The following is a 26,332-nucleotide window of genomic DNA, read 5'->3' on the forward strand; positions in this document are numbered from 1 at the left end:
TAAATACTCCAGTTGGTTTCTCAGCTGGGTTGAGGTTTGGGTTTCAAAATACAAAACTTGTCCCAGCTCTTACTTTTATCTAGTGTATGAGAACCACATGGATTTGCTTATTTACCCTGTTAGTAGCTGTCTTGTCCATTAACATAAAACCTAAAAAAGATATGTATGTTACCTCAAGTTCAGAACCTACCAAGAGGTTCCCTTTTTAGTCTTCCATTTTGAAACACTTCCAAAAATAAATTTCCACACTACTAACTGTTTCAAAACTTCAGAAGCATTATTCCTTGCAGCCTAATTACATTTAGAAAACTGTGTTTCAATTCTGTCATATATATGGAAGTTTGATCACGTACCAGTTGACTTTTGCCTCAATGGAGCTAGCTGATTTAAACCATGGCTCTCATAGTCATTTGGACCTAGTAATTACAAAGTTAGTCATTCTTACATTCCCTTGCTTCCTCTCCTTCTCCGAGTAACTAAATTTATATTCTTAATTTTTTTCCTTTGATTAAGAATCATGTTATTTATTTCCACATTTTTCATAGTTTGCCAATTTAGTACATTGGTTAAATATTTGTCATCAAAGCAAAATTTGAAAAGCTGTATTTACCTTATAAGCAGAATTTATTCACTTGAAATCACGGAAGGTAAGTATAAATACTGTGAAATGGCCATTTTGTTTTGAGTATCTTACTCTTTTGTCGTAAAGATTTGTTTAATCATAAAATTATATGTCCGTGGAGTTAAATTTATGGCTTTTAATTCTTATTTAAAAATCCAAAATTGGGAATCTGGTCCTTCTTATTGAATCTAGTAAGGAATACTTTAAAATATTATGGTAATAACTGCTTTAAAAGACTCTCATCACCTATAAATCTGGTAGTTACATTTTGTGAAGTCACTTGCGTGTTATTAGATCATTCCAAGTTTCATGCACACATTTGGTTGTTTTGTTATCAGGCAATGTCAGCAGTGTTGTGTTGCGGCCCTGTGTTTGACAATGTGGGCCTTTCCCCCGATGGCTACCTATATAAGTGGCTTGACAACATTCTGGCTTGTCAAGATTTACGAGTAAGTATTAGCCAAAAATACATTGCTTTTAAATGTCTTGGGTGTTCTACCTGATCAGGTTACTAGAGTGTAGAAGCATTGTTCACAGCACAATCTCTGCATGTATCAGCCACAGAAGTATAGGTTTTTGTGTTATTCATATTACACTGTGATGCATCAGAATTTAAAAAAAAAAAGTATTCACCAAATTTGACTATAAACTGGGCCCTAAAACAAGTTTCTGTGAAGTTCATAGGATTGAAATGACACAGACTATTTCTCTAATCACAGTGATAATAAGCTAGTAATCAATAATAAAAATATAATTAAAAAACACCCTTCCAAATAACTAGTGAGTCAAAGAACAAATTACAATAGAAACTAAAAAATATCTTTAACTGAAGAATAACAAAAATAATATATACTAAACTTGTGGGCTGTAAATAAAGCTGTACTTAGAATGAAATGTATAGCCTTAAGTATATATTTGACAAAGAAAAAAAAGACTGATAACCAATGACCTAAGCACCCATCTAAAGACATTATAAAAAGAATAGCATATTAAACTGAAAACAAGTACAATGAAGGGAATAATAGAGATGAAAGCACAAATTAATGAAAGAGAAAAAATAGACATGATAATTTAAGCCAAAGTTGAATTTATTAGGACTAATAAAATTAATTCCTGGCAAGTCTGATCAAGAAAGAGAGAAGACACATGTCTCACTAACATCAGAAATATTAAGGGGACATCCCTACAAATGGTAGATGTTGAAAATAAAAGAGAATATATGAACATTTTGTGCCAATAAACCTGAAAATTTAAATAAAATAGACAAATTCCCAAAAACACACAACCCTAGAAGAAAAGAAAAATCTGAATAGTCATTTAAGTAATAAACATGAGCAAGAAATTTTGGTAGCGTCTCTCAACAAGCAGACCGAAACACACCTAAGATCTAACTTCCTTTGATTTTGTTCTGGTTTCTTTTTAATATTTTTATTTTTTATTTTATTTTATTAATTATTTTTCTTCCTCAAAAATGAAAAGATGAAGGAATTCAGCCTAAAAGTAAGAACAGGAAGAAATGATGGCCAGGGATTTAATCAACACAGATAAAATTAAGATGTCTGAACTAGAATTTAAAACCACAATTATAAGAATACTAGCTGGGGTTGAAAAAAAGCATAGAAAACACCAGAGAATCCCTTTCTGCGGAGATAAAAGAATTAAAATGTAATCAGGCCGAAATTAAAAATGCTACAACCAACATACAATCTCGAATGGATGCCATGATGGTTAGGATGGATGAAGCAGAGCAGCAAATCAATGATATAGAATTTATAAGTAATAAAGAAATTTTATCTGTAATTCAAAGTCTTCTCACAAGGAAAACTTTGGATAGCTTTACTGATGAATTTAACATTTAAGGAACAAATTGCATTGATTATATACAAAATCCTTAGAGAGAAAACAGCTCAAGAGGAAATATTTTATGAGACCAGTATAACCTTGATACTAAAACCTGCCAGGGATTTAACAGGATAAAAAAAATTAACAGGCAGTTTTATTCAGGAGTATAGATACAAAAATGTAAACAAAATATAAGAAAATCAAATTTAGTGATATATAAAAAGATGATTCATCATGATCAAATTGGCATTTTTTCAGAACTGCAAGATTGGTTCAATATTCAAATATCCATCAACTCCTTAGTATGTTAATTATATTAATAGAGTCTCAAGAAGGAAATACACAAACATCTCAATAGAAGCAGAAAAAGCATTTAATAAAATTCTACATTTATTTATGAGAGAAACTCCTATCAAAATTAAGAATAAAAAGAACATTCTTAGTTTGATAAAGGGTGTCTGAGAAGAACCTATAATAAAAATCATACCATATAGTGAATATTGAAAGTATTCTCTGAGATTAGAATGCTCAGAACAGGCTGCTGTGAACAGGCTAGCCACAGAGTGAAAGATGTTTGCAACATAAAACCAACACTTCTTATCTGGAGTATATTAAGGATCCCTACAGATAATTAGATAAAGACATTCATAGAAAAATAAGCAAGTGACTTAAAGAAATTTACAAAAGAGGTTATTTGGCCAATAAACATAAGAAAAGTTTCTCAAGCTCATTAGTAATTAGAGAGATGCAAACTAACCACAGGAGATGCTACCTCAAATCCACCAGAATGGTGAAAACTAAAAAGATTGACAATGTTGATGAGGAAATAGAACAACAGGAACTCTCACACAATGCTACAGAGAGTAGAAATCCACATAACCACCTCGGAAACCTGATTGTCATTATATACTAAAGTTGAACATAGTATGCCCTAAAACCCAGCAGTTTTACTCAAATATATATTTTATAAAATAAGTTTCCAGTACGTGCAACATATGACATGTACAAAATTATTCAAAGCAGTTTTATGAAGGCAAAAGCTGGAAACAACCCAGATGTCTGTCAATATAGAATGAATACATTGTGAAGTAAAGATATATTAGAATGTAACAGTGAAAATGAGTGAATATAGATGCTTCTCAAACAGGAGTTGTGTTCAAGAAAACACACAAAATTATAGGCAATATAATTCCATTTGCATAGAGTTCAAAACAGCCCAAACTAACCAACAGTTGTTGAAGTCAGAATAGCGGTTACTTTGGAAAAGAAGAGAGAGGCTAGTGATTAGGACGATGCATAAGGCAGGCTTCCGTGGTGCAGGAAATCAATCTGGTGTTCTACTTCCTGTGTTCACTTTGGTGTGTTCGGTTACAGTAACTCATCATTTACTTATGAATTAATTGTATACTATGTATCTTATACTTCGATATAAAGTTTCTAAAGCTCAATTAAAAACTTGCTGATTTTCTTTCAAGTCGAACCAACTTTTTAATGAAATGGTATTTTTAAGTCCTTTTTAATAGTGTCATTAACTTTTATCTGCTGCTAATTACTTAAGCCTGTAGGGAACTAGGTTGATGATGTTCAACCATCCAACTAGAATATTACTCCCATCTTAGCCCACACCCTGTGGTTAGAAAAAAAAAAAAAAAAAAAACCCAGAATCTTTTCTTATCCCCCTCGTGGCAACTGGCAAGAGAAGGAAACAGAAGGAAACAGGAAAATGTTACTTTCTTAGGGGAATATGGCCTCCACGCACTAGGCTTCTCATGGACAGATGTGACCATCCAGTATTTGACAGTAGCTTCCAGAACCGTCAATAAAGGATCTCATTAATTCTATCTAGTATGATGATTGTTTCATATGAAAGTCTCTGATTTAGAAGAGTTTATTAATACTACATTTCTTTTTAAAATATTGCCAGCTAAATTTTACATGGTATATTTAGTAATCAAGCCCCATAAACATATTCGGATTTTTTTCCTCAAAAGACTTGCATGCATAAAGGCCATCCTTTTGTATATTTACTTTTCAACCAAATACATGTACTTTTCAAAAATATTTTAAATACAATGAAGAAACATTGCCAACAGTCTTCATTATCTTTTCAGAATTAAAAATCCAGAATGAGTGGACCCTGTCTGACAGATTTACAGAGTCAAATTTGGTTTATACATACATTTCAATATTCAGTTGCAACATCGCATCCTCTTAAAGTAAAATATATGGAATAAAAATTAAGATAAAGGGACTCCTGGCTGGTTCAGTCTGTAGAGCGCACAACTCTTGATCTCGGGGTTGTAAATTTGAGCCCCACGTTGGGTGTAGAGATTACTTAAAAATAAAGTCTTTAAAAGAAAACTAAGATGAATACACAGTCTCCACTTTCATGCTACCCACTTTATATTGGGTAGGCATGATTTTGTTTCTTTCTCTGGAATAATCTTTCACTAGACATGAATAATTGCTTTTCTCCATGTATTCAGGTTCATCAGCTTGGCTGTGAAGTTGTCGTCTTGCTATTGGAACTTAATCCTGACCAAATCAATCTTTTTAATTGGGCGATTGACCGATGCTACACAGGTTCCTACCAGCTTGCATCCGGCTGCTTCAAAGCCATTGCAACTGTGTGTGGAAGCAGGTATGTATGTGGTCTTGGAAGTGAAAGGTACGGTCAGTGGCAAGTACAATGAAGGTTGTTCTCCATGATAATGAACACGTGAGAGCAGTAAGTTCTAAGGAAATACAAAATGGCCAATATTTCCCCAGTAGATAGTCCGCTCCCTTTAAGTCTGCAGCTACATTGACTTTTCTCATTCTCCAGAAGAGTGATTTGGAGTGGTAGCATCCATCTTTTTAATTGCCTGGAAATTCACAGTGAAGCATGAGAACAAAATTTGAAAATGAAAAACAAGATACATTAAAGGAATTTCCAGAAATGTTTGTGACAGATGTAAACTATAAGCCCTTCAGCCATCCTGAGACCAAACTAAATCCAGGAAGCAACCTTAAAATGTTATCTCTCTCTTGGCCAGAACTTCAGAAAGGAAGAAAAAAGAAAATGTGACACCGTGGGTTCCTTAGATTACACTTGTAAAACCACCCTCCTTAGTTATATAAATTAGTCCCTCAGTGAAGTTGTTCAGCACTGTAATTTACTGAGTGAAAAAATTTCACTATTTCACTGAAACAATTTCATAGCTAAGGTGAAAGGGTTAATGAAGACCACAAAGTGCATAGCTATTCCCAAGGAAGAGCTTATGTGTTAGGAACTGAGATGGCAGCTCAAGTTTATTTTTGAAAAGACTCGTATAGACTATCGACTTCCCTTTTTAATTAAATGTTGCATTTTAAATAGCTATCTTGAGCTACCAGATGAAGGGAATAAAAGTGAATTAGTTTTCAATTCTGACCTAGTACAACCTATTCTGTTCTAAATTAATAAGAACAGAATATTAGAGACATCTACTTTCAGTAAACCTTAAAATGGACATGCTATTTAAAGAGAGAGGTATCTCTTTATATTTTTATCTTTCATTTGTGAAGATAATAGATAATATTTCACACCTAAAGCTTTCATTTTCTATAAACTTAGTAGTAGAATGTTTATTATATACTTTAATCTCTATAAAAGTTACAGCAGATGAATTTAATCCAAGCTGCCTGGTTGGATATCATTTTACTTTGCTCTGTTAACATTATGAAATAATACTTACTCCTATAGAATATTACCAAAACAGCACTTTTTTGCCAAAAAAAAAAATCTTTCTCCAGAGTGTGCTTTTATTTTCAGATATTTTGACATTCTAAAAATAAATTTTTGTTCACATGACTCTTTGATTTTGAAAATATATTTAGAAAAAAAAAAGAAAATATATTTAGAATATGACTTGGACCATAGATCCCTTTGACAAAAATGAAAATAGTAAGAGTTACCTCTCTTTGCTGCCTTTCTCCCAGTGAACTGGATTTGAACCATCCTAGTCAAATTTGTTTCGTTGCGTGGCCATCTCATAAAATATTATACTGCATTCCTCTGAATGAGTCTACGTATTTTTTCTTAAGGAACACAAATAAATATCTATGAATTTAGCAGTATAATCTCGATTTCAGTAATACCTCCAGTCACAAAAATATTAGATCGTATAACTCTCCATGTTTAGATTTTTTAAGATCTCCTTCTAAACTATTCTGCTCTCTTAGACAAACTTTGCATATCTGTTGGCCAAGAAGGTAGCCAACCCTTGTGTCATTTGTAACCATGGGGCACGTTCAGAATTTAAAATTTCAGCTGTGACTTAAATTTATTCTCTCTCCCCATAAATTCTCAGTCTGCATAGTCTAGATAAGCCTCTAGATTTGTTTGGACGTCTTAAGTTTTGCACTTAAGTTTTCAGTACTTTTTTTGAAACGAATTCTAATGTTTTAGCTTTTGCTTTGTTTTCTGCAAGTTCGCCTCTAAAAACACTAAATATCATACGTTATGAAATAATACGTTCCTAAAAAGTCATACATAAAGCGGGTCATATTTTAACCTTCACAAACAAATTACCTGTACAGTAATTCCTACAAGACGTATTCTAAAGCAAAGAATCTTTCTTGTCAAGAATTACCTCCTCCTTTTCAAATAGAAATGAGCGTATGCTGGATTTATTTTTATAGGAATGTGACAGTTTATAAGCAGACTCATTTACTAGGGAACAATATACAATTGACTATAAAATACCTAATACCTCAAAGATTGAACATTTTTTAAAAATGCTCTTGATTAAAATTTTCTTTGGTTTTAGAAGACGGAATTAGCCATTTTTGCGTAGTTATTATGTCGATCCCTTTATTCATCAGCTGTGATAATGGAAAAATATTTCTTCACATTATTTCTTTTCTGTCTATAGAGGACTCGTGTGTGTGTGTGTGTGTGTGTGCGTGTGTGCATGTACATATGTTGTGAACTTGCTGGAATCTATTCAAAACTGAAACTGTAACTATAATTTTGATATATCTAGTGATATTGAGAGATTCAGAAGTCAGCATGGATCTTGAATAGGACCAGGAGAAGTGAGGATAAAAGTAGAAAGTGATGGTAGACCTGATAATATTAATTCTGGAGAATTTTTTATAAAATATGTTTTATATTTGATTAAAAATGATTAAATGCAGCTCAGTACTATAATTTAGCACCAAAGAAAAGAGAAAATGCTGTCAGGCAGCATTAATTCAAATAACTATTTGACTTCTGTGTGTGTTCTTATTAATTTCCCCACAACTCCAAATTATATCAGTACGGAACAGAAAGAAATTAAGAACGAGATTAAATGGCTTTCTAACGTTCTAAATCAAAGTAAATAGTATGCTTTAGATTAAAAGTGGAGGTCATTTCCAGTTACTAGCTTAACTCAATGAAATTCTCTTCACTTTTAATTAAATACTGATTGAAGGGTTCTATTGTTTTTACTCTTACCATCCAACATACTCCTAAAATATATTTAGTAAGTGTTTTAGAATCATGTAGAAGGTCAAAGTTTTAATTTATAAAGAATTTTGTTGGGTTTATTTTTGGAGGTGGTTTTGGTTTCCATTGCTGTTTGTACGTCTGTTTTGCCTGTAACTTTTCATCAACCTTTCCTAATTTAAATCAGGCTTGGCGAACTTCAATTATTAAAAGTAAATGTCTCACGTGTCTTAAGGGAATATCATCTATTACCAAGGAAGACAAGGGAAGCTTATGGGTCATGAATCCCAGTCACGCTCCCTAGCTGGTGATGCAAAAGCTTGTTTGGTTGTGTCAGCAGCTAGAGTATTTCAAGAGAACAGAGAGTTTAGGAATTTGGACTCAGGAAATGTGCTGTCTTGAGTTTGAATTCTAGCTCTGCCTCCAATCAAGCTGTGTGCTCCTGAGCAAGTTACTACAAATGCTTACTCATTTGTAAAATGGGAACAATAGCACAGTTGGGGTAAAGATTAAATAAAACCAATCTTTTATTTTTTTTTTAACATGGTAGATGCTAGCCTCGGTAATTGCGACCATGAAAGAAATGCATGCGGTGTGCTTACTGCTGTATTTTAAAACAATGAAAAACAACCTAAAGACTGTTAATAGGGGAATGAGTAAATAAATTACAGTGTATCTGATCAACTCCTTACACATATATCTGTATATCTGAGCATAAGAGATGTTTGTGAAGTTCAAAACCAATCGCTTGACCTATGGCCTAGCACATAGTAAGCACTCTGTTAACACTCTGATTATTCAATAGTTACTAGAAGCAGAAAGCTATGAAATAATCCCCTCCACTAACTCATAAAATGTGTTTCTCTCCAGAATACCTCAAAGTTATCCGGAACTTTGTCATTTAGTCCTACATAAGCCAGAACTGGTGGCTGGTTCCCAAATTCTTCAAAATCTCCTCTCTTCTAGATTGCGGGGGAGGTGGGGGGGTGGCGGGGAACAGTTTTATTTTTTGGTTCACTTTCTGAACAATATCCGCCTTTCATATTTATTTTACAACTTGATTTTTATTCCAAATGACCACAGCTGTCTTTTTCTTTTACCTTTCCACTGCCTTTGTTGAATAATTTAATAGTGAAAGCCTGTTTTAAAGTTTATTTATTTATTTTGAGAGAGAGGAAGTGTGTGTGTGTGTGTGTGTGTGTGTGTGTGTGTGTGTGTGTGCATGCGCCTGTGTCAGTAGCAGAAGGGCAGAGAGTGAGAATCCCAAGCAGGTTCTGCGCTGTCAGCCCGGAGTCCAACATGGGGCTCAATCTACCGAACCATGACATCATAACCTGAGCTGAGATCAAGAGTCGGACACTTAACCAAAATAGCCCTTAAGACCATTTTAAACGTTTAAGTACAAATGTTTTATTTGTCCTCCTTCACTCATTTGAGATCTCTCTAATTTTTTCCATCCCTAGGTTTCTTTCATTTTCTATATGTGTTATTTCTTTCAATGTTGTTTTCCATACGTTCCATAGCTCAGCCCTAAGCAGTTAATTGAATGCCCTGAGTACATGGTCAAGTGCATAGCCCTGCCTAGGAGGGAGGCTTTTCCTTCCCTTTTCCTGCCTTTAAATCCCCAATGATCCAGCAATATTATCCAGTATTATTTTATATAAAGATGCATATATGTTAAATCTTAGTATCAGGGACAGCAATATAGGTAAGACATCTCTGCCACTGTGGGGCTCACAGAGCTTTCTTTCTAGTTTCATAGCTCCAGATCTTGTAGTTTGTTAGAACTCCAAATGAAATGTGCAATTGGAGGCTGTCTCGGAGGCTGATAGCATTGTGGATAAGTTAATTCTTTGGAGTCAGACTTATCCAGGATGCAGTCTGGGCCCCACCACTTGTACATGAACTTGGGCAAATGCTTAACTTCTCCAAGCCTCACAGGCTTGTTGTGAAGATTAAGTAGCAAATCTAGGTAAAGGCCTTGGCAGAGTAACCAGCACAGAGCAGGCAGGTCATAACATAAATGTTATTCATCGTTCTTCGTTGTCCTCACCACCATCATGTGGGAGGCTTTCCCCAGTTTCTCATCTGACAAACCAACCTCATGCTTTTTGTGTTTATTTAAAAATAACAGTTCTAGGGACACCTGGGTGGCTCAGTCAGTTAAGTATCTGACTCTGCATTTCGGCTCAGGTCATGATCTCACGGTTCGTGAGGTCGAACCCCACATTGGGCTCTGCACTGACAGCAAGGAACCTGCTTAGGATTCTCTCCCTCTCTCTCTGTCCCTCCCACACTCATTCTCTCTCTCTCTCTCTCTCAAAATAAAAAATAAATACATAAATAAGATTTTTAAAATAAATAAAAATACAAGTTCTAGAAAAGTAATCACTTTGGAGTGCAAATTAGTAAGGCCATTTAGAGGGCAATATGGCAATATCTGCTATCATTTTAAATGTTCCCTATGATCCTGCATTACCTCTTCTAGAAATCTGTTCTAAAGAAATACCTGCACATTTGGAGTCTGTGACATTATAACAGCGAAAAAGTGAAAATAACCTTGAAGTGTCTGTTAATGCGTGTCAAAGGTTGCATTCCTCAGGAAACAGACTCTGAGGTGAAGATGTGAGTGTAGGACATTTATTAGGGAATGCCCTTGGAATCAACACCTATGGGGAAATGAAGGAGGTAGGCCTCGGCAGAGGAAAAGAGACCTCAGCCAGTCCCACAGGGGCTGCTGCTGGGAATTGGCACAAACTTGGCCTAGGCAAACCTCTTTGGCTGAAGGCAGTTCAGCCCGATATCTCAACCTCCAGTGCTAGTTGGAAGATTGAATGCCTCAGTCCTGAAAGGGGGATCGAGGTGGCAAACCACAGCATCCACGGCAAGATTGGTTATTGATGGTATGACCATACTACGGAATCCTGGGCAGCTGTTAAGTAGACTGAGATAAGCCTCATTCACTGGAAAAGTTAATCTCCAAATAATACGCATAGGTAATATAATCACATTTATGTTTAAAATCCTGTGTAATGGGGAGGGGTACTTAGAGGCACATATTTATATGTACACTTAGAAAAGGGTGAGTGGCTCTTACAGTGGGGGAGAGAAAGGAAATGGGCATTTCCACATTTTATTCTATGTACTTAGCAACAGCCAGCACCAACTGGCCAGCCCTATGAGTGAACCATCTTCAGAACAGATCTTCTGGCCCTGGGTGTTGCTTGAATCTTAAAAGAAAGTTGTATTGGGATGCCTGAGTGGCTCAGTTGGTTGGGTGTCTGACTTCAGCTGAGGTCACGATCGCGTGATTCACGGGTTTGATGCCCACTTTGGGCTCTGTGCTAACAGCTCAGAGCCTGGAGCCTGCCTTGGATTCTGTGTCTCTCTCTCTCTGCCCCTCTCCTGTTCACACTCTCTCTCAAAAATAAATAAACCTTAAAAAATTAAAGTTAAATTATATTAAATTAAAGAAAGTTGTATTCATGTGTTAGTAGTAAGATAAAAAATTAAGCTTGAGTAATATCAAAAACAAGAAGTGAAAATATCCTTTTTTCACCCCCAAGCCATCTTCTGCTTTCTGAAGTTTGCCTCAAAATAAATGTCAGTCACTCACTAGCTATGAACTATTCCCTAATTGTTTATCTTATCAAGGGTTTTCTATTCATGATCTCTTTTCCACTATAAGAAAAAACACACAGCAAAAAAAAAAAAGTCATCTTTAAAGAGTATTGTATAGCAAGAAAATGAAATGAATTTCAGCTCCATTTTCCCTTTGATTATACTGCTAATTGCCACGTAACCTACTCCCTGTGTTTCTGCCTCCACCCCCAGCTCCTATCCCGTGCATACAATCAATTGCCAAATCCTGATGATTTTATCTCCTTTGTAGTTTTTAGATCTTATCCCCTCCTTTCTGTCTCTATCATAACTGCCCTAATTCAAACCCTCATCAGTTCCCCTTTAGACCATGGTAACAGCTCCCAATATCGACCCCCCTACAAATTCCTTCTCCACGCAAAACTCAGAGTGGTTCTTCAAAATCAGTGTCATTGCCTCACTCCCCTACTGAACATCCTGTAGGATCTCCATAACTTTTAGGATGAAGTTCATAAGCTTCTGAGCCCACCTACCACCCTAGTCCCAACTTCTTTCACTCAGTCTGCTACACAGAGATTCTTTCCTTTACAGAAGGGATCTTCCCATTTCATTCTCGTAATCTTTCAAAATGCAGTTGTCTCTGCCTAGAACACTCCCCCATATGACCCCTTTCATAGCCTGGCTAATGTCTCCTGGTTCTTCAGAGCTCAGTTTACTTGTTTCCTCCTTAGAAAAGCCTTCCCTAACACCAAGTCTGGTGTAGATATCCCTCATCAGGATTGTCTAGCATGCTGTGGCTACTCCCATCATAACTCGATGGTATAGATTATCTCCCCAACTAAACACCAAGTCTCCCTTAAAGGAACAGACCAGCCTTACTAACTTAGTATCGCTAGTGCTGTGCAATTGTTCCTGGTATATGTTGGCTGTTTACTACATTTAAATGGATTGAATGAAAATATTAAATCAGTGAGCTACTGAGAAATGTAGAGATATCTTCTGTTCCTTCCATTCTTATTTGGTTATCATTAAAATCTATTTACGTGAGATAGATTTTTATGTGTTCATTTATCTGGGTGCAACAATATTGAATTTTAAACAAAAATAGAGCTATTTCCCTTTGTCTAATAAACAGCAAAAGAATGAGGGGCAGAGGAAATGCCCAGATGGGCATGAAAGTGTCATTAGTAAGTGTGACTGAGGTCAGTTGTCACCTAGAATCATGATTATGTTATCATGAATCAATGTTATCATGATGATTGTTAACATGAATCAATGTTATCATGATTGTTAACCAGCCTGTCGTGTAAACTCTGCTGATTGGTTTTTGGTTTTTGTTTTAGGAACTACCCCTTCGACATAGTGACATTGTTAAACCTTGTTCTATTCAAGGCCTCTGACACCAACAGAGAGATTTATGAAATCTCCATGCAGCTCATGCAGGCACGTATCACTTACTTACGTACAAACTTCCATCCTTGAGCACAAAAAAATAGAAAGGGTAGTTGATAACTGGATTGCTGCTTATTCCTGTATATCACTGGCGGATATGAAAAGTAGAAAACAATTATATAATCTTCTGTGAACACAGGAACTAACTGATGCTTTACCTTTAATACTATATTAAAACATGCATTCATTTGTTTTGTTACTATGAAACTTGATTAAATGTAAATACTCCTGAGACAGCCAGCCAATGTTTTTCCATACCGTGTCTTACTTTCCTACCTCTCTGTAGATCCTTGAAGCAAAGCTCTTTGTATACTCAAAGAAAGTCGCTGAACAGAGACCCGGAAGTATTCTCTATGGAACGCACGGCCCATTGCCACCCCTCTACAGTGTGTCACTAGCCCTCTTGTCATGTGAACTGGCCAGGATGTACCCCGAGCTCACCCTCCCACTCTTCTCAGGTACCATGCAATGACCCGTGTGATCATTTCTGCACAAAGTAATCTTCCCTTTATTTTATTTTTTATACAAGAGAACAAACCTACGCTTTTGCTCACTTACTTTTCAATAAGTTTAAATCCTTGAGGGGAACAGAATCACATGGATTCTGTGTCCAGTGGTCTTAGCAGGAAGGCTGCTTCGGAATTTGGCACGAACCATGCTGCTCTTTCCATGAGCAAGTTACCTTTCCCCAGATTTGTTTGTTCAGTTTGCCACTAGGAGTCGCTGTGTTGTTCCTTGCTTTGTATGCATACGAGTATCTCTTGCCTAGATAGAATTCAGTTACAACTCAAGCATAAACACCTTAAATTTAAGAAGAGTTGTGTGTTTCCTCTGGTTCCGGCGACCCCTAGTATTACCAGAAAAGATGGCCTTGGGCCACCGCCTTCCAGACACTTTTGTTATTTTAGGAGGCCTGTTCCCAGTGGGCTCTAAGATGGCAGAAAGGGAAGGGCAAGGCCATAATCTTCCATTCCTGTCCCAGCATCCCCTGCATGAGGTCCTCAACAGTGCAATCCACCTGCTACATAAAACCAGATATGCTTAGCATTCCTCCACTCAAACGTCTCTCCCTAGCTGCCCTAAAAATAGCTGCTGATGATAACAGCTTCCATCTGTTGGGTTGTTAATATATGGCGTGCTCTATACTAAGCACTTTATGTACACTTCCTTTATCATTTGATTTCTACAACCCCACGAGTACCGGTTAGAAAGGGGCTCTGGGCTTGACAGCCGGGGTTCATCCCTGATCCTGCCATTCACTGGTTGTTTGACCTTGGGCAAGTCACAGAACCTCTAAATTCTGTTTCCTTATCTGCAGTAATAACTACCTGAGAGGGTGCAACGATTAAAATAAGCTGATAAAAGCCAAGCAATTAGCCTCGTCCTGGTGTGAAATTACCACCACCACCCCTACCACCATAATCATCCTTCTTATTTTATGGACGAGATGCTGAGGCTTAGAGACGTTAAATAACAGGAACGCCTTCACTTATTAAAAAAAAAAAAAAAAAAAAAAACTCCTCTTCCAAACTTCCTTGCTTTCCACCTTTTCATCCAGGAACCTTCTGCTTCCATTTCACTTGATCCTTTACATCGCAGGCCATTTTGTAAATCCTTGATTTTGTGCATGCTGTTCCCTTTGCTGGAAATGGCCCTTCTCTCCCTCTCCCTAACTCCAGTCTTCCTTAAGACCTAATTGAAAATCTGCTTCTACCGTGAGAACCTCTCCATCCATCTGCAGCAGAGTTAGTCACATCCTTGCCTCGTGCCTGCAACAGTGGAGGGACTCCAGAAAAGCCTTCTTGATGAACTAGTTCTCTTCTTGGAAAACTAAACTTTAATTTTATTCATGTCAACCAAGATTCGAGTGCTAGCTATATGCCAGACACTGTGTTCGGGTCATAGGAACACAGATGTAAATAAAAGAGTCTCTCTTCCATCAATGGGTCATAGTCTAATAATAAAGAAAGATGTGTAATCATATGGTTAGTGGGATACAGGGCAGCAAGCACAATTAAAAAAAAAAAAAGCACATTCTGTGTATGAGATGGAAGATAAGGGGATAATCAATTATTGGACCAGGAGTATCAGGCAAGACTTCCCAGAGAAGTTGGTGTCTCAGCTGCAGTTGGAAAGAGGAGTACAAATTTGCAAAGCAAACAAGTAGTTGACATTACAGTTGGCAAGTAGATGGGTATTACAGACTGAGAAAATAGCACATGCATTGACCTAGAGGTTTAAAATAACATGCTGTATTTGAGAAATTATATGTTGGTCGGTTTGGCTAACATAACAGGCAAGGACAGGGGAAGTTATAGATGGTCATGGACAGACAGAGAGGTAGAAGTCAAATCTTGGAAGGCTTTGTATTGCACCCTAAGGAGTTTGTAGGCCACTTATCTCTAGGTGTTCCTTGAAACCCTCAGAGCCCTGGGAATAGGAAGGGCATCCAAGCAAGCTGCTGGGGTTCTGGAAGCCGCTGATCAGCTTAAAACAAGAAGGGAGGAGGACAAGATCAGAATGCATTTTAGAAAGACCAGCTGCAGTGTGGAGAGTGGATGAAAGAACATCCAGTCTAAAGAAAGAAGATCAGCTGAGGAAAAATGACAGTGGTCCACACAGGAAATTACGGAGGCCGGAACTAAGTCCAGTGAGAGTGAAAAGGGGAGCCCAGAGTCAAGAGCTACCAGGCAGGGTAGACAGAGGGCAATCCCTGGGATGGTATCTGGGAGGTAGGGGGTGAGGACCCTACCTTGAGAGCCAATCCACGGAAAAGGAGAGGTAAGGCAAGGCAGAGATCATGAGCTCAGCCAGGGATGTTGAGTGTAGGTGTCTGTCAGACATTCCTGTGTAGAGACAGACTGGTGTGAAGGGAGGGCCGCTGCTAGTGACTCATTGAGGAATAGAAGGGGTAGACCCAAGAGAGCAGATGTGACCATGAGTGGAGAGAGCACAGAGGGGAAGAACGTACCCAGACACCCAGCTTCTAAGGTCTGGGCCCAGAAAGAGTGAGGGAACAGACGGGGATAGGGACCCATTCAGAGAGGAAGGAAAACACCTAGAAAGTGAACTTCATGGAAACCTAGAGAAGAACGGATTTCAGAGGTGAGCAGTCCACAGCCTTGACTGGAGCTCCCAGGAGGTAAGATCTAAACATTACCCTCTGGACTTCACAGTTCACGATTCACAATTATTGGTAACTGTCAATCGTTTCCATGGAGAAGTAGCAGCAGAAGCCAGGTCTCAGTGGCTTGGCTGGGAAAGAAGGAAGGAAGGAGAGGACAGAGCAGATGCAGAGCCTGAGGGGGAGCAGGACTGGAGCTTTATTGGCTGAGAGGAAGAAGCTGGTAACAGGGTGGACAAATCAGGGAGAGGAAGTAAATAGTACTGCAAGTTTAAGAACAAAAGAAGCTCATACAATGAGTTGCAAGCAGGTTCAATCTAACTTTTCAAGAATTAACCTTTCGGCTATTTTGATTTATGAGGAATAGCTTCTTTTTTTTTTTTAATAACGTGGAAAAATAAGGAGGTTACAGAGATTTCTAGCTCTCACTTTTACTGTTTTTACTGCTGAAAACCCTGTGGTGAGATTTTTATTGCCTGTAATTCAGATGAGTTAATTCCTTGTAAGTAGCCAGGCAAGTTGCTCAGGGCCCTCCCAAAGAAGCCTGAAAATGTACGTAGCAGCCCGCTAACATCGTCTCACATTTTTTAAGTTTGTTTCTGGAGGGGTGAATGGGAGTTGTTTCCATGTCTGTGGCATTTTTTCATCCTCTTTTCCCTTTAGAAAGATCTCTACAATCCTGGCCCTGATCTAGGTGTGTGGGATACTTTAGACAGACTTCCCCCCGCCCACACCCCCATCTGACCTTATGTCTGACAGACAAGATGCAATAAACATCACAAATAAGCAAATTATGTGATGTGTTAGAAGCTAATCGTGGCTACAAAAAAGACAATAGATTTCTTTGCCACTGTTAAAAGACGACAAGTATTCTTAATGGCAGTTGTCCCTCCCACTGGAAGGATTTATTCCTCTCCAAAGTCTCAGTCCTTTCTGGTCAAGTTAAAATACAGTAAAACCTTGGTTTGCGGGCGTAAATCATTCCAGAAACATGCTTATAATCCAAAGCACTTGTATATCAAAGCGAATTAGGAGAACCATTGGCTCAGTTGTGATCATGTGCCATTCGGCATCATGTACGACTCATATTGCAAGACGTCGCTCATTTATTGAGTTAAAATTTATTAGAAATGTTTGCTTGTCTTGCAGAACACTCACAGAGCAAGTTACTCGCAATCCAAGGTCTTACCTGTAGTTTTTTTGCCATGCAAGTGAATCTTTGTAGCCAGAAGTCCTTTTTCTCCGCTGAACCCCTATAGCACTCTTGTTTGTTCCTTTCTGTGTCATTTGTCACTTTCTACCTTGCTCCAGAGCCACCTGTCTCAGAGCCTCCTCTTCAGGGACAGGAACTGAATCTTGAATCCTTGCTGGCTCCATAGTGCCTAGCACAGTGGCTTGACCTAGAAAAGGCCCAGTATGTTGAATAGATAAATGTTCCAGTTTTCTAAGGATCTGACTATGTGTCAGACAAGTTCATGATATCAGTTGTCACATCCGTAAAGTTTCGAAATTAAGTAAATTTTGAAATTTTAAGCAATGTAAAACATAACTGTTCACCCTGATTATTGCGGCACAGCATTAAATATATTCGTAGTGTTCACAATCGAAAAATTACAATTTTTGGAAAAAGGGCCAAATCAATTAAAGCTACCGTCTCAGGGATCTAGTGGATTATCTTGGTTTAATTCCTGGCATCTGTGTTGTTTTATTGTTTAGCAGCCAAAAACTCTCCAAATGAGATTACGTGCCACACTGGATAATAACAAGTGCATCAGACCATGCTCGCAAATTTCCCTTAGGATCAAACCGTTTCTTCTCTAGATGTTAGAAATAAAAGATGGCAAGCAGCTTGCAGCAGATAGGTAATGCTGTGCTTTTATTTCCGGAGAAAGCTTATTCAGGCCATAAAATTAAATGCTACTGGCAGTGAAACAGTGCAAAATGCTCTCAGAGAAAATAGTGCTGAAATCACTGGACTGGATGCACCATTTTACCATTTTGAATCATTTATTTCATAAAATGAAGTGCGACACTGAGCACACAGCTTCCACACAGTTGGCAGTTTTCAAGTAGATGCCACAAACATGAGTCCACGCACTGGCTTCGTTCTCACTTTTACAGCTAAGAGTTCATAGAAGACACCTGGTAAAATATTGGTATAGTGGAAAGGCAATAATTGTTATAAGAATCCTAGCCACGGTTTATTAAGAGCCTCCTAGATGACCAGCACTGTGTCGAGCATATACTATACCTTATATCTTTTAATATATAAAAGACCATGGGATTGGATCCAAACCAGCTATGTGGTCCCACTGTATAGATGAGGAAGCTGAGGAACAGAGAGGTTAAATAACTAACACAGAATTTCATGCAGCTGGTAATGTGGAGCCGCTGGGACCTCATCACGTGTCCTTCTGATTCCGAGCCCCTTGTTTTGTGCGCTCTGATACACGTCGTCCGTAGCAGTGGGTGTGAACTCATGAGGCCTTCCACCCCAGTCCACTTTGACCAAGCCCAGGCTTTCCCCCCTGTGTGCTCCCACGAGCCTCCGCAGAGCACCAGGGGCGAGAGGCTTGAGGGCGAGCCTCAGTTGTAAGATCTTGCGGCCTGGAGGAGCTGCTGTATACGTGAAAATGCTTTGTGAACTGAAGTCACCGTCCGATCTGTCGGTTGGTGTTAAGATCTATATTTATTTTGATGAGATAACATGTGGCCCTTGGTCACTGCCACTCTCTCCAGAGGTAAGCCAGCGATTTCCCACGACACACCCAAACGGGCGTCAGATCATGCTCACCTACCTGCTGCCCTGGCTGCACAACATCGAGCTGGTGGACAGCAGGCTCCTCCTCCCGGGATCAAGCCCCAGCAGCCCAGACGATGACGTCAAGGACCGGGAAGGAGAAGTGCCCACTTCACACGGGCTGAGAGGGAGTGGCTGGGGCTCCCCGGAAGCTACGTCACTGGTCCTGAATAACCTCATGTACATGACGGCCAAGGTAAACTCAGAGGAAACGGGCCTCAGTAACACGGCTCTGTCATCCAGGAAAACACGCGGGTTAATCAAGCCCTGTGCTCCCAACTCGGGGCAAGTGGCACTTACTGTGAAAAGTCACACAAATAGGGCATGGACGGGGGTGAAGGTGCTTCATGTCACTGGACTGTATGCTTAAAAACGTACGTTATGTGCATTTTCCCGCAATTTTTAAAAGTAATAATATAAATACAAATGATAATGCTAACACACTAGAAATCATGAGAACAAGTATGTCATTATAAATGGCTGGAAAATGGCATCTTGCTGAGGAGTGGCCACGTCTCCCCCTCCTTAGGATTTCGAGATGGCCATGACCCTTATAACAACTTTTCCTCAAGCATTCTGCCTCCTGACGTTTTTTCCCCCCACGTCTCCTGGGCCGGTTTTTATCTTGTTTGTTCTAGTATGGAGACGAAGTTCCTGGACCAGAAATGGAAAATGCTTGGAATGCTTTAGCCAACAACGAGAAATGGACCAACAACCTGAGGATCACCCTGCAGTTCCTGATCAGCCTGTGTGGCGTGAGCAGTGACACGCTTCTCTTGCCCTACGTAAGTGTCCCTCACCCTTGAAGTCATTGCTCCTGTCCATTGTATTTGCACCTGCCAGTGGGACTGTGCTCTTTGCACCGAGTAAAATGGGAAGGTCAACTTCCGTCAGTCATGCTAATCTCCTAGGAGCTCATCTAGGTATTACATAAAAGTTTCCTTCTGTCCCCCGAGAAGCAGGCGACAGTCAGTGCCTCAGTGACCCCTCTGTCATCCTCTTTCTAAGCCTTTGGACACAGAAATGTATGAATTAAGTGGTGGATATTTTCCTAACAGTTACTAAAAGCTACCTTCTATAAAAATTAGACCCACCACATAAGAGGAACTCAGTAAAGCATCATGTTATTACTCATAAAGATGTTTTGTGTGTACATCTTGTTGCTCTTACATCTTGAGTTTCCAGGTGTTTCTCTTCAAATGTAGGTGGGAGGAGAGAAATAGGCAGAGAGAAATCTTCCGGAGATATGTAATATTTAGTGTTTGTATTTAAAGATGATACGGTCAATAAAAGGACAGCATTTTTAAAAATTTTTTTAATGTTTTGTTTATTTTTAAGACTGAGAGAGACAGAGCACAAGCAGAGGAGGGGCAGAGAGAGAGGGAGACACAGAATCCAAAGCAGGCTCGGGGCGCCTGGGTGGCGCAGTCGGTTAAGCGTCCGACTTCAGCCAGGTCACGATCTCGCGGTCCGTGAGTTCGAGCCCCGCGTCGGGCTCTGGGCTGATGGCTCGGAGCCTGGAGCCTGTTTCCGATTCTGTGTCTCCCTCTCTCTCTGCCCCTCCCCTGTTCATGCTCTGTCTCTCTCTGTCCCAAAAATAAATAAACGTTGAAAAAAAAAAAAATCCAAAGCAGGCTCCAGGCTCTGGGCTGTCAGCGCAGAGCCCAACACGGGGCTCGAACTTATGAACCGTGAGATCATGACCTGAGCCGAAGTTGGACGCTTAACCAACCGAGCCACCCAGGGGCCCCAAAACAACAGCATTTTTAAAACCGTAACTCAACTGGCATTTGTGTGCTGGTTGTTTTTCTGAGAGATTTTCTGGCTGCCCGTTGTTTCGAAGCCACACCAACATCCGGCCTCAGGTTTGACAATGAGGGCTACAATCAGACAGAGCTTTAATCCAGAGTTAGTTTTTAAATTTAAAACCATACCAACAACCAAAACTCAGTAGTTTCTAGGGAAGAAGAGAACAGCAAGGGACTGGACTCCTTGTCTAAACAAAAATCACTAGCCGTTTTTCCCCATGGTTTGTATAAATAAAATGCTTTCTAGATAAGGCTTTAGATGCAAGTTTTCAGTTTAGGGAGAATTCATGTGCCCCAAAAGTAGCTTGTGTAAACTCGGCCATTAGGGAAGGGAAAGTCTTTGACATGCACTCCTGTCAGACATGCATGTAAAGGGAGGCGAATTTTAATCCAGACGCTCCGATTCATGCTGGGAGACCATGAAGTTGAGCTTTCAGGATGGTGGCTCTGGGGATGATGCATTCATGGAAGGGAACAGCTTACAGTCTAGCATTCTTGCGGGCGAGGCTCTGGAAAACATCCTGTGTCCCCTGTTTCTTCTCAGATCAAAAAGGTGGCAATATACTTGTGCCGTAACAACACCATTCAAACCATGGAAGAGCTTCTCTTTGAGCTGCAACAGACGGAGCCCGTGAATCCCATCGTCCAGCACTGTGACAACCCGCCGTTCTACCGCTTTGCGGCCAGCAGCAAGGCCTCTGCGGCAGCCTCTGGTAGGGGAAGGGCAGCTGGGTGGATGTCTTGTCTTGGATCCCTGGACTTTCCTTTACCCGGAACACTGAATGGAAAGGAGAGAGAGAGAGAGTGTGTGTGTGTGTGTGTATTGCTTTTTCTTATTCCTGTTTAAACTTTCATTTGAGAGATGGCTTAAGAATAGCTGAGACTCCTGGGGTGCCTGGGTGGCTCAGTCGGTTAAGCATCTGACTTCAGCTCAGATCGTGATCTCGTGGTTCCTGAGTTCAAACCCCACGTTGGGCTCTGTGCTGACAGCTCAGAACCTGGAGCCTGCTTCAGATTCTGGGTCTCCCTCTCTCTCTGCCCTCTCATGCTCTGTCTCCCTCTGTCTCTCAAAAATAAATAAATGTTAAAAAAAAAAAAAGGTTTTTTTTTTTTTAAAGAATAGCTGAGACTCCTAAGAGCATCGTGAGTTTAATGAAATCCATTTGTAAGGATGACCATCAGTCAGGGACTTGGTAAGCCACAGAGCTTTGCACTTCAGACTGATCCCAGGCAGGACACAGCAGTCCCTTGGGAATCTCATTTCTGGACCTTCCTTCTTATGTCCGTGGAATTTCTTGGCCAATAACCTCCCAGGATTAGCTCAAATGCTTCCTCAGCAGTATTATCACTTCTAATAAATTGGCTTCTCAGCCTCATTTTATGAAACAGATAACACCCTCCTCAAGTTCCTTGAAGCCGCTCTCTCGTCCCTTGGTCTCTTATGCCCTCTGTTTGCCCCGCACCTGCTGCCAGAATGTGTTCTCACCGAGAAGCAGTAGCTTCTGACCCAGGGATCAGAAACTCTAGGTACTTGGACTTGCTTCACTAACGTTAGTTTAATAACTCCCGGCCCCAGAAATGTGAAAGCAGCCAGCAGCAGGGCCAGCCGCTATAAATAAGCTCATTACCTAAGTGGTCAGGAAGAAAGGGTTTCAAGAATGTTGTAGCCTCACTCTATCAGAGAGCTAAGGAATTTGGTTTGACCATAACAGATGTCTGGGATTCTCCCATTTCAGTGGTGTGGGCTTGGAAGGTTGTTTAGAATGTCTGAGATTGTACAGAAGATGTAAGGAATCTTTCAAACATGAGATTTTATAGGAAATCCTGCACTGTAATTACTTGAGACCCGGGCTCAACCCTCCCCCCCTACATTTCTTTTCCCCTAAGTGTCTTTTCTAATCCTACCTGCAGGAACAACCTCCAGCAGCAACACAGTGGTGGCCGGCCAGGACAGTTTCCCAGATGCCGAGGAGAGCAAGATATTGAAAGAATCGGATGAGAGGTTGGTGCACAAATTTGGCTTAAGATAGTATAACTTTCAGCAACAGTCTATACAAAAGCACCTGTAAGAGTTTGTTGTGTTTCATAAATCACACACACACACACACACACACACACAAATTCTTCTTTGCCTTTAGAAACACAAACTGACTCCAATTCTGCTCTGATATCTCTAAAGATAATGATTTCTCCCTGAGAAAAGCCAGAGAAGACAAAGATTAAGAGGGATGTCGTTCTGCTGGCTGAATCCCACTTACCACGGGGCTTACTGCAAACCACTGGTTGTTCGGCTAGTGGGCACAGACCATCTGGAATTAGAGGGAATTTCCACGTGAAATTTTCAAATCTGATTGGGGAATGATTGCTTAGAGATTGAGCAGTTGTCTTGAGGCAAGTCTTATAAAGCATCATCATTTTTATTTCACCTTTACATTGTCACATTTGGCTAGCCAACAACAGCGCCTTTTCCTGCTAGAAGAAACCTCTATTCCCTTTACATTAACTCTTTAATGATATTTCTCTTGCCCCTTTACCGTGCCTAGAAGCTACTCATAAATTCATAAAATCTGCATCACTATTTCCTGTGGTTAATTGTGAGGAGCAGAGAAACAAAAAATAAAAAGGACTCAAATTAAAAAATAAAAATTAGGATGATTCTCATGGTGTTGAAAACTCCTCAGCCTGGGCATTTTCTAGTGAAAACTACCAGGGAGCCCTTTCACTTAAGAAATTAGTAACAAGGAAGAGACGCTCACAAATTCAGGTTGCAGATAATTCAATAGATCAGATAATGAAAATAATCCACTTAGCCCATAATGCTTTCAGATGCTTCATGATGGTCCTCAGGATTTCATCCTGTGCACAAGAATACAGCGGGGGCGGGGCGCCTGGGTGGTTCAGTCAGTTGAGCAACTGACTTCCTCTCAGGTCATGATCTCACGGTCTGTGAGTTTGAGCCCCGGGTCGGGCTCTGTGCTGACAGCTAGGAGCCTGGAGCCTGCTTCACATTTGTGTCTCCCTTTCCCTCTGCCCCCCACCCCCACCCCTGCTCGCACCCTGTCTCTGTTTCTCAAAAAATAAATAAACGTTAAAAAACAATTTTAAAAAAAGAATACAGCAGGGGCTGCAGGTGGAAGACGATGACCTAAGACTTGACTGCGTCTGGAGTTCTGAAGGCTCATTTCCATTTCAGGCCTCCTCAGATTCCTCAGTATGTTCATGACTGGGTTGCTGCACTGCCTTCAGGCAGATGCTTACCCATATGAGCTTTCCTTCAGGCTAAATGCCCAAACCCAGTGGCTCATGGTCATAGACCTCATCCTTTACACATCTCTAATATAAGCCTTTCTTTCTTTCTTTCTTTCTTTCTTTCTTTCCTTCTCAGAAATAAGTTTTTATGAAAGGTTTTCATATTCCATACATCAGTGACAATACGAGATTATTAATTAACACGTTTTTAATCTATATTTGTTAGTACCTTCTTTGGAAAACTTCCTCATGGTAAATAGTCACATTATCTCTCTAAAGAGAGTTCTACTTTCTAGTTGGAGTGTAACAGTCTTTATCGTTTATCGTCTAGACTGAATTTTCCGTCTTAATTTTATTTAGGGTGGAAAGGTGATGCATGTCTATCAACATCTAACTACAGAAGCCCCTTTGGATTCCTGAGTGTCCTGCCCAAGTTTTTAGTGGTGGCCCTTGAAATTAAGCTAGTCATCTCTGTAATATTGAGACCAGGCAACACCTCTAATAGAACCTTTCTCTTTAGCTCTTGCTTTCCTCCTCCCACACTGTATCTCTGTTGGCCATTGGAAAGCCTGATATAGTTAGGTACCCACACTTTTTATACGTATTCATATATATCTACTTTTTTCCTAATGCTGTATCTATTCATGTATAGATTTATTGATCATTTTTATATATAGTCATATGTATGTGATCATACATATATGAATATTTTCTCCCAAAGGCCACCACCATTCCACTGATCATATAATACTCCACCTGCACTATTTCTCTAATGCATTCTCTCTTTTCCATGAAAATGAAAATAGACTGTGCCCTCAGCCTAAAATGTCTCATTTCTCTTCTCTCGTCTACTTATTACCTTTCCTTCCTTGCCAACCCTGTCATGCTGATTTATAGGTACTTGTACACATGCCTGTCTCAACCACTCGATTTTAATTCTTAGAAAACAGAGACCATATATCTCTTATACACATTGCTATCCTCATTGATTAGACTGCTGTGTTGCACATAGTGGGTATTTTTTAATGTTTAGTCGGTATGTGCATGAAAACTGGAGAAATCTCACAGCCCCAAAGATAAGCTGTCCAAACTCCATTTAGCCCCTCTTTCTGCCTCCCTCTTCCTAACCCCATTACAGAAGACGATTACTTACCCTTTTCTTTACAGTCCTTGTAGACAAAGAGTCTATAGACATAATTGCTCAGAAATACTGACCAAGGTGCTGTGTTACCCAACCCCTGGGGGTCCTAGTCACCAAAATACATTGTTGGGCTCCAGGGGGCCCCATGGAGTTCTGCAAAGAAACAGGCCTGACGCCATGTTTTTTACAGGTAGATTAGTGGTCCTTTGATGTCTTTCAGAAATACTTAATACTATTATTGTACTAACAAAAAGTTCAGATAGGTTATGGTACCATTAACACAAGGGCAATAGAATAAGAGCCAAGCTAAGAAGAGAGTAAGATTGTTGTATCAAAAGTCCTCATGAAGACAAATACTAAAAGTTAATACTAACCTAACCTTGAGTTCTTCAATAGCCAACGTAAAAAAGAAAAGTACGGTGAATTTTATAACTTGCAGTGTGTAAAAATAAGCAAAAATGATTCACTGGAAGCTACTAACAGAAACTACCCTAAATTCAAAGAAGGATTTTATCATGTAGGTGTTTTTTTTAATCAAACAACAAAGTGAAAATATGTTTTTATTAAAATTGCTGTTCATAACAGTTTGTCAAATAGGCAGAACCAAACTCCATAAGTATTTCAATGCATCAACCCTTAATAAAAGCTTATTTTTTAAATTTGTACTTCCATGAGGGGCGCCTGGGTGGCTCAGTCGGTTCAGCGTCCAACTTGGGCTCAGGTCATGATCTCGCAGTCCGTGAGTTCCAGGCCCACGTCAGGCTCTGTGCTGACAGCTCAGAACCTGGAACCTGCATCAGATTCTGTGTCTCCCTCTTTCTCTGCCCCTCCTCTGCTCGTGCTCTATCTCTCTCTGTCTCTCAAAAATAAATAAACAAAAAAAAAAATTTTTTTTAGATGTGCTTTAACCAAAAAAAAAAAATTTTTTTTAAATGTGCTTTAAAAAAAAAAATTGTAGGGGCGCCTGGGTGGCTCAGTCGGTTGAGCGTCCGACTTCAGCTCAGGTCACGATCTCGCGGTCCGTGAGTTCGAGCCCCGCGTCGGGCTCTGGGCTGATGGCCCAGAGCCTGGAGCCTGCTTCCGATTCTGTGTCTCCCTCTCTCTCTGCTCCTCCCCCGTTCATGCTCTGTCTCTCTCTGTCTCAAAAATAAACAAACGTTAAAAAAAAATTTTTTTTTAATAAAAATAAATAAAAAATTGTAGTTCCATGAAAGGGTTTTTCAAAGAGAACCAAAGCAATAA

General features: G+C 39.6%; 1 protein-coding gene across 10 annotated transcripts in view; it reads left to right on the forward strand.

The window, feature by feature from the left end:
* The window catches only part of FRY (FRY microtubule binding protein), a 454,383-nt gene that overhangs the window by 350,353 nt on the left and 77,698 nt on the right, over positions 1-26,332 (forward strand). For all 10 annotated transcript variants that reach the window (XM_045472997.1, XM_045473090.1, XM_045472660.1 and 7 more), the window contains 8 exons: positions 961-1,071; positions 4,951-5,105; positions 12,860-12,959; positions 13,255-13,426; positions 18,832-19,088; positions 19,531-19,677; positions 21,245-21,413; positions 22,612-22,702. In XM_045472997.1, coding sequence (XP_045328953.1) covers positions 961-1,071; positions 4,951-5,105; positions 12,860-12,959; positions 13,255-13,426; positions 18,832-19,088; positions 19,531-19,677; positions 21,245-21,413; positions 22,612-22,702 — 1,202 coding nt within the window. The remainder of the gene's footprint in view (positions 1-960; positions 1,072-4,950; positions 5,106-12,859; positions 12,960-13,254; positions 13,427-18,831; positions 19,089-19,530; positions 19,678-21,244; positions 21,414-22,611; positions 22,703-26,332) is intronic.

Source organism: Leopardus geoffroyi, chromosome A1, assembly GCF_018350155.1.
Source record: "Leopardus geoffroyi isolate Oge1 chromosome A1, O.geoffroyi_Oge1_pat1.0, whole genome shotgun sequence".
In the NCBI taxonomy this organism is placed as follows: domain Eukaryota; kingdom Metazoa; phylum Chordata; class Mammalia; order Carnivora; family Felidae; genus Leopardus; species Leopardus geoffroyi.